General features: G+C 46.1%; 1 protein-coding gene across 2 annotated transcripts in view; it reads right to left on the bottom strand.

The window, feature by feature from the left end:
- Positions 1 to 12,259, bottom strand: part of XPO6 (exportin 6) — a 116,220-nt gene extending 103,961 nt beyond the window's left edge. The window contains exons 1-2 of one of the 2 annotated variants that reach the window (XM_011982341.1): positions 11,978 to 12,259; positions 9,658 to 9,793 (exon numbers count right to left, since the gene is read on the bottom strand). In XM_011982341.1, the coding sequence (XP_011837731.1) occupies positions 9,658 to 9,708 (51 nt within the window). In that variant the 5' untranslated portion in view covers positions 9,709 to 9,793; positions 11,978 to 12,259. The remainder of the gene's footprint in view (positions 1 to 9,657; positions 9,794 to 11,977) is intronic. The other variant, XM_011982342.1, reaches the window with a different exon arrangement.

Consider the following 12,259-nt stretch of genomic DNA (forward strand, 5'->3'; position numbering starts at 1 on the left):
ACTCCTGTAATCCCAGCACTTTGGGAGGCCAAGGCAGGTGGATCACCTGAGGTCAGGAGTTCGAGACCAGCCTGACCAACATGGTGAAACCCTGTCTCTACTAAAAATACAAAAATTAGCCAGGCATGGTGGTGGGTACCTGTAATCCCAGCAACCTGGGAGGCAGAGGCAGGAGAATCGCTTGAATCCAGAGGCAGAGGTTGTAGTGAGCCAAGATCACGCCACTACACCCCAGCCTGGGCAAAACAGAGGGAGACTCTAGCTCAAAAAAAGAAAGGGAAAGGAAAGGACAGAACTTCTCAGGTCTGATTATCAGTCAGTTTAGAAACTAATGATTTTTCTTCCAGCTCCATTTGTCTCATAAAATACCTTTAACTTTTCAGGGAGCCCTAGACCAGAGATCTTTTTCATTATAACCTTCATATAAACAGCAGTAGGCTGCTCTAATGGAAATGAACCTATTGTATATGCTAAGCCTAATGGGCTTACCTGAATTAAAACTCAAAGAAATCAAGCAATCTTCCTTTTTGTTGATGTCCCGTAATATGGACCAGCTACCACTGTGCCCTCTTTTTTTTTTGAGACGGAGTCTTGTCTGTCACCCAGGCTGGAGTGCAGTGAGCCAAGATCGTGCCATTGCACTCTAGCCTGGGCAACAGATAAAGACTCCGTATCATAAAAAAGAAACCTAGTGATCTAGAAAAAACACGGGCCTTGGAGTTGGAACCTTAGCTGAATCCTGGCTCTGTCAACTCACTAGGTAATTCTGATTTCCGTTTTTTTGTTTTTTTATTTTCTTAGCCCAGCTGAAGAGAACAGTAGGTAACTTTGGACAAGTTACTTAGCATTACCCATCCTGGGCCTCAGCATCCTTATCCTCCTCAACCATAAAATGGGAACATAATACCTACCTGGCAGGGTGGCTGTGAGAGATTAAATCAAGGACCCTACGCAGTATGCATGAGAGCCCCTTAACGATGACTTGCACAGAGTGCAATTATGAAACACAGACCTTTTCTCCCTCTACATCCATTTCTTTCCCTTCTCATTAGCCTCTTTCACCCCCTCACTTCTCTGTCCTGTGTCTTTCTTTGGTTAAGATCTACAAGGACCTCACCTCACCCCACTCCTCCTCTTTTCATTGTTCCTCCGTGGTTCTTCTAGTAGCAATTAGCTTTGGGGCTCCCCAGTAAGCACACCCCCACCCCCAGCACTTGTTCTAACAACTTCCCTTGCTCACCTGCTACCCATCTCCATCCACCAGGGTGAAAAATACAGTTATCTGAGCTTGCTGGTTGCATGGATTTTGGAAATACAAGGTATTTACTGCTTTCATACTCTATTTCAATCTTACCACCCTCTCCAAATACTACTATCAGTTACTAACCTCAAGGGCCCACCCTGACCTGCTTGGGTTTATTTTTACACCTGACTCTTAATTACTCATGTATCTGCTGAATGCTCACTAGGCACTAGAGAGGCAAAGCAGAGTCAGACGCACTCTGCTATGGGCTCTTAAAGAGAAAGAACTAATCCTCCTCACCTCCAGGCTTGCAGTGGGAAGGAGAAGGAGGGAACAGGGAAGGAGGCAAGAGTTCCACATTTTGCTCTTGAAACTTCTGAACTGTATGACACTTACTGTAAGAATGTAGTCTTGGCTGGGCACAGTGGCTCATGCCTGCAATCCCAGCACTTTGGAAGGCCGAGGCGGGAGGATCGCAATGTCAGGAGATCAAGACCATCCTGGTTAATATGGTGAAACCTCGTCTTTACTAAAAATACAAAAAATTAGCCAGGCATGGCAGCATGCACCTGCAGTCCCAGCTACTTGGGAGGCTGAGGCAGGAGGATTGCTTGAACCCGGGAGGCAGAGCTTGTAGTGAGCCAAGATCGCGCCAATGCACTCCAACCTTGGTGACAGAGCGAGACTCTGTCTCAATAACAACAATAATAATAATAATAATAATAATAATAATGATGTAGTCTTGTCATTCTTATATTAACAAAAACAAATAACTCAAAATAATAAAAGCCAAAAAATACCAAACTATAATCGAAGGTGACATATGTTAAACTAGCAGCTGGAAAGCCTCAGAGAGGCAGTGTTTATGGCAACCTTGAGATGTCACGTAAGTTTCATTTGCAAGAAAGAAAAGGGCACTAGAGCACAGGGAACAGTATGAGTAAAGGCAGACAAGTATGAAAGTGCACTGAGTGTTCTGGGAATGACAAATAGTTTGCTGTGGCTGGAAAACAAGGTGTAATTTGGGAAGTATTTCAAAGACACTCCAAATAAATCACTTTAAGTATTTAATGAACCATCTTCATCCCTACTAAGAGACCTCAAAGTAAGAAAGAAACTTAAAATTCAGGGCCCACGTTGAAAACTTGGGTCTCTAACAACAGTGGGAACCCTCTGCTCTGAATGACTGGGGTTCACGTGGCATGATCACACCTGAACTCTATAAGGCAGCTCAGCAGTACGGAAGATGGACAGAGGGACGCAGAACCTGGAAGAGAGGACTGGTCATGATAGCAACAACCAAAGCAAGAGACAATGACAGCCTGATCAAAGCAGAGGGAATGGAGGGAAAGGTCAGGGTCAGGACACAGATATGTTAGCAGCAGCATCAACAGGTCTGGAAGCAGGGGGGCTTGTAGAAGAGGAAGTTAAAGATGACTCAGGTTAATTGTTTGACTAGTTAAAAAATGAGGTCATTAACAGAACCAGGGCACGGCAGAGGAGGCACTAAACTGAGAGGAAGATGATGGATTTGGTTTAAGACACATTTAATTTGATGTTGTCAGAACACTGGATATCTACAGCTGGTAAGGGTTTAGTTTTCACTGGTACACGGGTCATAGCTGAAGTCACGGGAGGCTAAACCAAGAGACTAATATCATGGATGCCACAGGAGCCAAGAAGAAAAGTGATTCAAGGGAAGAAAAGGAGATCAGTGGCTGCCAAAGGCCACACAGAGAGGTCAAATGATCTAAGGATTGAAAATATGCATTAAACAGAACTCAGCACACACAGGTTACACATAATCTTGAAAAGTAGTGAAGAAAAAAAGTCAGTCTGCTGGCCGGGCACAGTGGCTCACGCCTGTAATCCTATCACTTTGGGAGGCTGAGGCCAGAGGATCACTTGAACCCAGCGGCTCGAGGCCAGCCTGGGCAACATGGTGAAATCTCGTCTCTACAAAAAATACAAAATTACCCAGGCGTGGTGATGCATGCGTGTAGTTCCAGCTACTCAGGAGGCTGAGGTGGGAGGATTGCGTGAGCCCCAGGAGATAGAGGTTGCAGTGAGACATGATTACTCCACTGCACACCAGCCTGTGTGACAGAGTAAGACCCCATCTCAAAAAAAAAAAAAGTCAGTCTGCAATGGGTTGTAGAATGAATGACAGGGGGAAAGGAGAGGTAGAAGGTTGAAAAAGTAGAGGCAGAGAGGGCTGGGCGCAGCAGCTCACACCTGTAATCCCAGCACTTTGGGAGGTTGAGGCAGGCGGATCACGAGGTCAGAAGATCGAGATCATCCTGGCTAACACAGTGAAACCCCGTCTCTACTAAAAAATACAAAGAATTAGCCGGGTGTGGTGGCGGGTGCCTGTAGTCCCAGCTACTCGGGAGGCTGAGGCAGGAGAATGGCATGAATCTGGGAGGCAGAGCTTGCAGTGGGCCAAGATCATGCCACTGCACTCCAGCCTGGGGAACAGAGACTCTGTCTCAAAAAAAAAAAAGTAGAGGCAGAGAGTGGCAACCACACTTTCAGGAATTCCTGTCCTTTCAACACAGCCTATGCCATCACATCTTCCTTGGCTTAGACAGGTATGTTTGACAACGCAACTACTTAAGATCTTCAACATCATTCTCCTGCCCAGGGCCAACTACCTTCATCTCAACAGTGCCACAACTGTTCACCTACCTACAGAGATAGCCACTTTCCATATTTCATCAGCACATGGCCCATCTCCTGTCATCGCTTCCTATCAATTTACCTGTTATCGCTTCCATTCCTACCAAATCCAAATCACCAACTGATTAAAACTTTCTACTACTCCCAATCGCCAGGCTACAGGCTTCCAAAATCAGCTTGTGCTTTTCCTTCTTCCTCATCTCTTAACTCTGGAATCAGTTTTAAGTGACAACTCCCTCTCGACCACTAATTACACATGCAAGAACACACAGGCCCTTGTCACATCCACACAGGCATGGTGTAACATCTGGTTTCCTGCATCTAACCTACACACAGCAGATTGAGTTTCCTTTAAGGAAAAATCATCCAACAAAAGAAAGCCAAACTCCCTAGGGTAGTAGTGGAGACCCTCCATCATCTAGCCACAAACTACCTTGATAGCCTTCTCTCCAACTGCTTCTTCAAATCTGTCTCTTCCAAAACTTCCATCCATGCAAGAGAGCCTAGTTTACTCCCTCCCTAAAGCTCCCTTTGAACACACAAGACCTCAACAACATCCCTACCACAATTTAATTGTCCACTATGCCAAGAATTGCTCTAGACTCTTGGGATACATGAACAAATGAGAAATTCCCTAGCTTTACAGAGCTAACATTTTAGCAGGAGACAACAAAAGAATGACCTCGTTAATAACATTGAGTATATAAAACGTTAAAAAATTGTACAAAAAGAAGTAAAGCAGGATGTGAGGGACTGGAAGTGCTGAAGTGGCATCAACATTTTAAACAGGGTGGTGAGGACAGGCCCCACTGGAAAAGTGACTCTTGAGGCTTAAAAGGTTTAGTCAAGCAGATTCTCAGGGAGAGCACGGTCCAAGCAGAGGCAGGGAGCCAGGCCAAAGGCCTGGAGCAGGAACATGCCCAAAAGGTCTGAAGAGCAGTAAGAAGGCCAAGGGAGCTGCAGCAAAGCCAGAGAGCGAAAGAAGCCGAGCTAGAGGGGAGACGTGACCCGTCGTCTCACAAACCAGCTTGGATGTCAAGCAGGCAGCTGGAGACTAAAGAACTGGAGCTGAGGAGAGAGACGTTGGGTTATAGGTGTCCTGGATTAAGACACTAAATTCGAGGCCTAGAGTGTTCTGGCTATGAGATGAGAAAGAAACAACCTGCACTACAGGAGGAAAATGAAGAACACACCTTAGTGTCCCAGCCGCCAAGTGACGAAAGGCTGAACTGCAGAAGGGGTACTCAACTTGTCTGATGCTACTGACAGGTCCAATAAGATGGGGAATGAGAGCTAACCACTGGATTTAGCAACACTGGTAGGAGGGACCTTGATAAGTGAGATTAAGAGAGAATAATGCCAGGTGTGGGGGTTCACACCTATAATCCCAGCATTTTGGGAGGCCTAGGCAGGGGGATCCCTTGAGCCCAGGAGTTCGAGGCTGCTGTGAACTATGGTCACTCCACTGCACTCTAGCCTGGGCAACAAAGCGAGAGCCTATGTCTAAAATTAATGAGTGAAAGGGAAAGTGAGGAATTAGAGACCAAGTACAGGCCACTCTTTCCTGGGGTTTTGTTGCAAAGGAGAACAGAGAAATAGAGAAATACCTGGCCAGGAAAGTAGGAGTTAAGGTTTCAGATTAAAAAAAAAAAATCATGTTTGTGTACCATATGTATATATGTGCATAGGTATGCATATAAAGCCCTAGAAAGTCCTACGCACCCAACAAACGTTCATTTCCTTCACTCTCACTTCACACTTATCATTTCCTATTATCTTTGTTGCTATATATCGACCTCTGTAACTGTCTGCAAGAAACTTTCACTTGCAAGGCCCTTTCTTTGTCTCAGTGTCAAACTCTTCCTCATCCTTCAAGACTCAAATATCCCCTCCTGGGAAGACTTCCCTGACTCTTCTCAGCCAATCTCTCTCAGGTCGGTACCTACGCAATCTTTGTACCAATGACCCTTTGCATCAACACATTCTTCTACTATCACCTGTATCACAGTCTCTTGTATTTTCAGAGTATGTTGTCTTACCTTCCCCACTAAACTGACTCCCAGAGGGCAGGGGCAGTATTAAATATTACCCTGGAAGTGTAACAGGTATGAGCACTGACTCGCTATGTGACCTTGGGAAGTTGCCTAACGTCTCAGTGCACTGAATCTCAGCTTTAAAACGTGAAATTAAAACTGCCTTTAAGCCAGACACAGTGGTTCACGCCTGTAATCCCAGCACTTTGGGAGGCCCAGATGGGTGGATCATCTGAGGTCAGGAGTTCAAGACCAGCCTGGCCAACATGGCGAAACCCCATCTCTACTAAAAATACAAAAATTATTCAGGCGTGGTGGTGCGCACCTGTAGTCCCAGCTACTCAGGAGGCTGAGGCAGAAGAATCGCTTGAACCCAGGAGGTGGAGACCGCAGTGAGCCGAGATCACACCATCGCTCTCCAGCTTAGGTGATAGAGCAAGACTCTGTCTCAAAAAAAAAAAAAAACTGCCTCTACCTCCTGGAGTTGTTTGGGATGGGAAATGGGTTAATAGACGTAAGATGCCTGGCATACAGAAAGCAATATATACACATACACACACACACACACACACACGCGCACACGCACACATACACACATACATATTAACTATTATATTGTTATATTGTAACCACAGCACCTTGGATTGTAAACTTCATAGCAAGAAGTCAATACATTATTTCATGATTATTTGGCCTAGAGTAGTGGCTCACTCCTGTAATCCTAGCACTTTGGGAGGCTGAGGCAAGAGGACTGCTTGAGGTCAGAAGTTCAAGACTAGGCTGGGAAACAAAGCAACCCCTACTCTCTACAAAAAATAAAATAAAACAGTTAGCTGGGCATGGTGGCATGGGCCTGTAGTCCCAGCTACTGAGGAGGCTGAGTTGGCAGGATTGCTTGAGACCAGGAGATTGAGGCTGCTGTGAGCTGTGACTGAGGCGCTGCACCCCAGCCTGGACAACAGAGCAAGACCTTGTCTCAAAAAATAAATAAACATACAATAAAAATAAAAACCAATAACAAAAACTCTGGCTTAATCTACCTATTTCTTTATACTACATTAATTTTGCTGACCACATTTTGGTTTTATCAGGTGATTTGAACCATATCATACACTAATTTTTTCAGAAGCTATTCAAGTCATTTCTTGAAAGGTAACTTTTTCTCCAGACTATCTCTAATGCTGTGACTGACATACAAAAACCTCTGGGTACCACTGAACCTTTCCCTGCCATCTCCCTGCACCAAGTCTTCTTCCTATCTCTCAGAGCATGGGATACAACGCAATGCTGTGGGTGAACAAGCGGATGACACGCCATGCAAATGGCTAAATTTCAGTTCTGATTCTGCCTCCATTATAGGGGCCACTCATGGTAATTGATATTAGAAAAATAAGGCCAGGTGCGGTGGCTCCCACCTGTAATCCCAGCACTTTGGGAGGCCGAGGCAGGCGGATCACCTGAGGTCTGGAGTTCGAGACCAGCCTGATCAATGTGGTGAAACTCTACCTCTACTAAAAAATACAAAAATTAGCCAGGTATGGTGGTGGATGCCTGTAATCCCAGCTACTCAGGAGGCTGAGGCAGGAGAATCACTTGAACCTGGGAGGCAGGGGTTGCAGTGAGCCGAGATCGCGCCACTGCACTCCAGCCTAGGTGAAAGAGCAAGATGCCGTCTCAAAAAAAAAACAGAAAAAAGAAAAGAAACCTTAGCAGGCAATTCAATTTCTAAGCAACTAAAAAAGAACTCAATTTTGCACACAATTTTCATAGTAAGCAACAGCTCACCCAATACTAAGTAACAATTTCTCAGAGAAGTAGTGGGAACCTCTAACATGTCACACCACTTAATCCATGGGGCCGGGCTCAGTGGCTCACGCCTGTAATCCCAGCACTTTGGGAGGCCGAGGCGGGCGGATCACAAGGTCAGGAGATCGAGACCACGGTGAAACCCCATCTCTACTAAAAATACAAAAAATTAGCCGGGCGCGGTGGCGGGCGCCTGTAGTCCCAGCTACTCAGGAGGCTGAGGCAGGAGAATGGCGTGAACCCGGGAGGCAGAGCTTGCAGTGAGCCGAGATCGCGCCACTGCACTCCACCCTGGGCGACAGGGCGAGACTCTGTCTCAAAAAAAAAAAAAAAAAAAAAAAAAAAGAATCCATGGGAATGCAACCAAAAATGATTTAATCCAATTCAGTTAAAGTATGCTAGCTCTTCCTGTAATTCTATACTGCAACTATAAATCTTTTTAAACTGGTTCTGAATGTGAAGGTCAAGAGGGATAGTGTAAGCGAAATTCCCCATGCTCCCTATGCCCCACCACTATCTCTCTAAGCAAACAAAATACAGGTGGAGGACTCTCCTGATCTTCCTTCCCATGAGGCAGCACCCAAAGAGCACTGGCTCCGGAGTAGAGCACTTTGGGTCTAAATGCCAACTCCACCACTTGTCAACTAGGAATCCTAGAGCAGGTCTGTCCATCTCCCCCTCTGGCAGGAACAGCCATAGTGGAACCTAGCAGAGTTGGTGGAGTTTACTGATACTGAATGACTAAGAGAAAAAGTAGGTCAGGCGCAGAGGCTCACGCCTATACCAGAACTTTGGGAGGCCGAGGCGACTGGATCACCTGAGGTCAGGAGTTCGAGACCAGCCTGGCCAACCTGGTGAAACCCCATCTCTACTAAAAATACAAAAAAAAAAAAAAAAAAAACTAGCCGAGCGTGATGACAGATGCCTGTAATCCCAGCTACTCGGGAGGCTAAGGCTGGAGAATCATTTGAATCCAGGAGGCAGAGGTTATAGTGATCCAAGACTGCGCCACTGCACTCCAGCCTGGATGACAGAGTGAGACTCCATCTCAAAAAAAAAAAGAAAGAGAAAAAAAAAAAGTAATGAGTGAAGAATAGCTAGCACATCAAAGATGCTTAATAAGTGGTAGTTTTTATCACATTACACCACTTTCAAGTCTTATTAGAGTTGAAGATTTAAAAAGAAGATATTAAAAAGGCTCAAACTTATGCCAACTAATACCCTTAAAAGTAAAAATGTTAAGTCAGCAAGAAAAGGAGAGGAAATAATTTCCTGGAATAAAGAGCTGGGATCCCAGGGTAAAGACCCTCCGCCTGTAAGACACCAGCCAGGCAATAGTTTCCTTACCTTTGGGGGACAGGGCCTACCCCACCCAAGCTCCTGACCCTGGGATACCTACAGATGAACCACTGTGTCAAGTGACACAAAAAGGACAATCCCATTCACATCAACTATGGCCACCCCCTGTGTACTTAAATAACTGAGGTCTAGGTGACAAAAACTTTGACTTGCAATATACCCCAGAAAAAATGCACATGGGGTTCATGAAGCCAACGACTTTACAGTTCATTACTCAAAGGTGGTCATTCCCATGATGCTCTACTGACTGTCAACTAAAATGAAACCTGAATACAAGGGTGCTGGGCTAGCTCAGTCAATAACAAAATTCTGTCCAAGGGTCCTAAAGCAATGCTGTAAGTTTCCCAAGGGGAGGAACGTGTGTCTTGTTCATCTGTACATGCCCTAGGCCCTGGTATATGGTGGCTGCTGAAAATTCACTTGTAAGATCTGTACACTCATATTCACAGCAGTATTATTCACAATAGCCAAAGGCTGGAAGCAACCCAGGTATCCACTGAAGGATGAAAGGATATACAAAATGTAGCACATACACACAATGGAATTCAGCTTTCGAAAGGAAGGAAGCTCTGACACACACCATGACATGGATGAAACTCAAGAACACTGTGCCATGTGAAATACGCCAGTCACAACAGGCCAAATACTGCATGACTCCACTTATATGAGCTACCTAAAGCAGTCAAATTCATAGAAAGAGAAACTAAAGTTGGGTGGGGGAGAAACTGAAAAAAGAGGGGTATAGGTTGTTTTGGGAAAAAAACCTTTGGAGATAGATGGTGGTGATGGCTGCACAACAATGTAATGCTCTTAATGTCACTGAACAGCACACTTAAAAATGGTTAAAATGCCAAATTTTAATTACGTATATTTTACTACAATTAAAAAAACACAACTTAAAAAGTATATTGAGGCCGGGCATGGTGGCTCATGCCTGTAATTCCAGCACTTTGGGAGGCTGAGGCGGGTGGATCACCTGAGGTCAGGAGTTCGAGACCAGCCTGACCAACATGGTGAAACCCCATCTCTACTAAAAATACAAAATATAGCTGGGCATGGTGGCGCATGCCTATAATCCCAGCTACTCGGGAGGCTGAGGCAGGAGAATCACTTGAACCCGGGAAGCAGAAGTTGCAGTGAGCTGAACTGCACCACTGCACTCCAGCCGGGGCAACAAGAGCTAAACTCCATCTCAAAAAAAAAAAAAAAAGAAAAAGTATACTGAAAGAAGAAATGAAGGAAGGAAAGAGTGCTACTTTCATCAGACACTAAATGTTATACCTCATACCTCTAGATTATTATTTAGATAATTCCTATCCCCAAATTTCATAGTTGAGGAAATTGGAACTGAGAGCTTAACTGATTTGCCACAATTCATACTTTGTAATACATATGTTAAAATATATAGACTCGCTGTGCATGGTGGCTCACGCCTGTAATCCCAGCACTTTGGGAGGCTGAGGAGGGCGGATCACTTGAGCTCAGGAGTTCAAGACCAGCCTGGGAAACATGGTGAGACCTCACCTGCACAAAAAATTAGCCAGGCATGGTGGCGCACAGCTGTAGTCCCAGCTATTTGGGAGGCTAAGGTGGGCGGGCTCCTTGAGCCCAGGAGGTCGAGGCTGCAGTGAGCCATGAATGTGCCACTGCACTCCAGCCTAGGAAACAAAGCAAGACTCTGTCTCAAAAAAAATAGTAATAATAAAACACATACACTATACGTACAGCACATACTGTACGGTGCTGCTCAGGATTAATGGCGTACTTTATCCAGCTGGCTGTAAGCTCCATATCTCAGGACCTACACACTACCCACGGGCCTTTTGAATGTTTCGAAAATTCCACAGGCCTTAAGGTCTGTATCATGAAAGATATAGCTATGTCCCTTTCTCTATTATACCACTAACTTGGCAGGGGTAAAATGGGTGAAACTGAGGAGAACAGCTCCACCCCTCGAGGTGTTCAACCACAGGCTGGGTGATCCAGTACTCACTAAGGGCTTACTATGTGCCAAGAGCTGGGGCAGATAAGGGGTTCAGACAATTTGGTCTTTGAGGGAGCTGTGTCTACCGCAATAGACAGATAAGGCTCAGAAATAATTACAAGAGCAAAAAGACAAATGCTTAACAAAGAGATGTGGGTACACACATTTAGGGGAGTATTGAAAGTATCTATCGGTCTAGAAAACCTGAAAGGTATCTTCAGCAGAGATCAGAGCATGTAGAATAGCAGCCTCAGTGTCAAAAGATGCCGACCATTCCTGACCTTGCCATCACCTGCGCAAGTGACCTCTGTAAATCCCTCTCTGTTTCTCCATATATAAACCTACACCTGGATGAGATGTTTCTCCTACAATCACCCAGCTCTCTAAGTGTATTAGAGATGCCTAGGTTCAAAGTCAGATGCCTAGGTTCAAATCTTAACACTGTTAAAAAGTCGCTTGACCTTGAGCTGGGGAATTAATTGCTCCGTGCCTCAGTCTCCCCATTTCCGAACAGAGGATTGGTGTGATCATTAAATACTACTGCACGTCAATCACTTCGCGCAGGGCCTTGCCAAGTAGTAAGCCCTCAAAAAACGACAGTTATTGTCCGGAGGAGCTGCAGGAGGCAAACACCAGATGCAAGGGTTGTGCCTACAGCGCTCCCAGGGCCCTCCCAGGCCTGAGCCATCATCCCTGGGGGGATGGGAGCACAGGGCCGGGGCTGCACACTCCGCACGCATGTGTCACCGGCCAGGCTCCGCACGCGCCTCTCCCCGCCATGGGGAGAGTAGCGATGGTTCAGCAGCCCCGGGGCCCATTCCCACCCCTCCGGTGGGGCACCCCAGGAGGGAAAGAGGCTCCAATCCCACTTACCATGCTGGCCAGGGAGGGGGCTGCTCAGATGAGCTGGTTCTTGGGCTTCGGACACGTCCCGCTCGCACAGTTCAGGTCATGGTCCCGGCAGACTCGGGAAGTCCCCCACCCATGCAAAGACAACCCCTTCCCCACCGGGCCCCGAGCGGACCCTCTAAAAAGGGCAGGGCCGCCCGGGTCGCCTCATCGGGGGCCCCTGAGACAATTCATCCAGACCCACCCGCCCCTCCCCAAGGAAACTGAAAAAGCAGGAAATGAGACTCGGATGCCGGCGAGGAGGGC

Source organism: Mandrillus leucophaeus, unplaced genomic scaffold, assembly GCF_000951045.1.
Source record: "Mandrillus leucophaeus isolate KB7577 unplaced genomic scaffold, Mleu.le_1.0 Scaffold24, whole genome shotgun sequence".
Classification (NCBI taxonomy): domain Eukaryota; kingdom Metazoa; phylum Chordata; class Mammalia; order Primates; family Cercopithecidae; genus Mandrillus; species Mandrillus leucophaeus.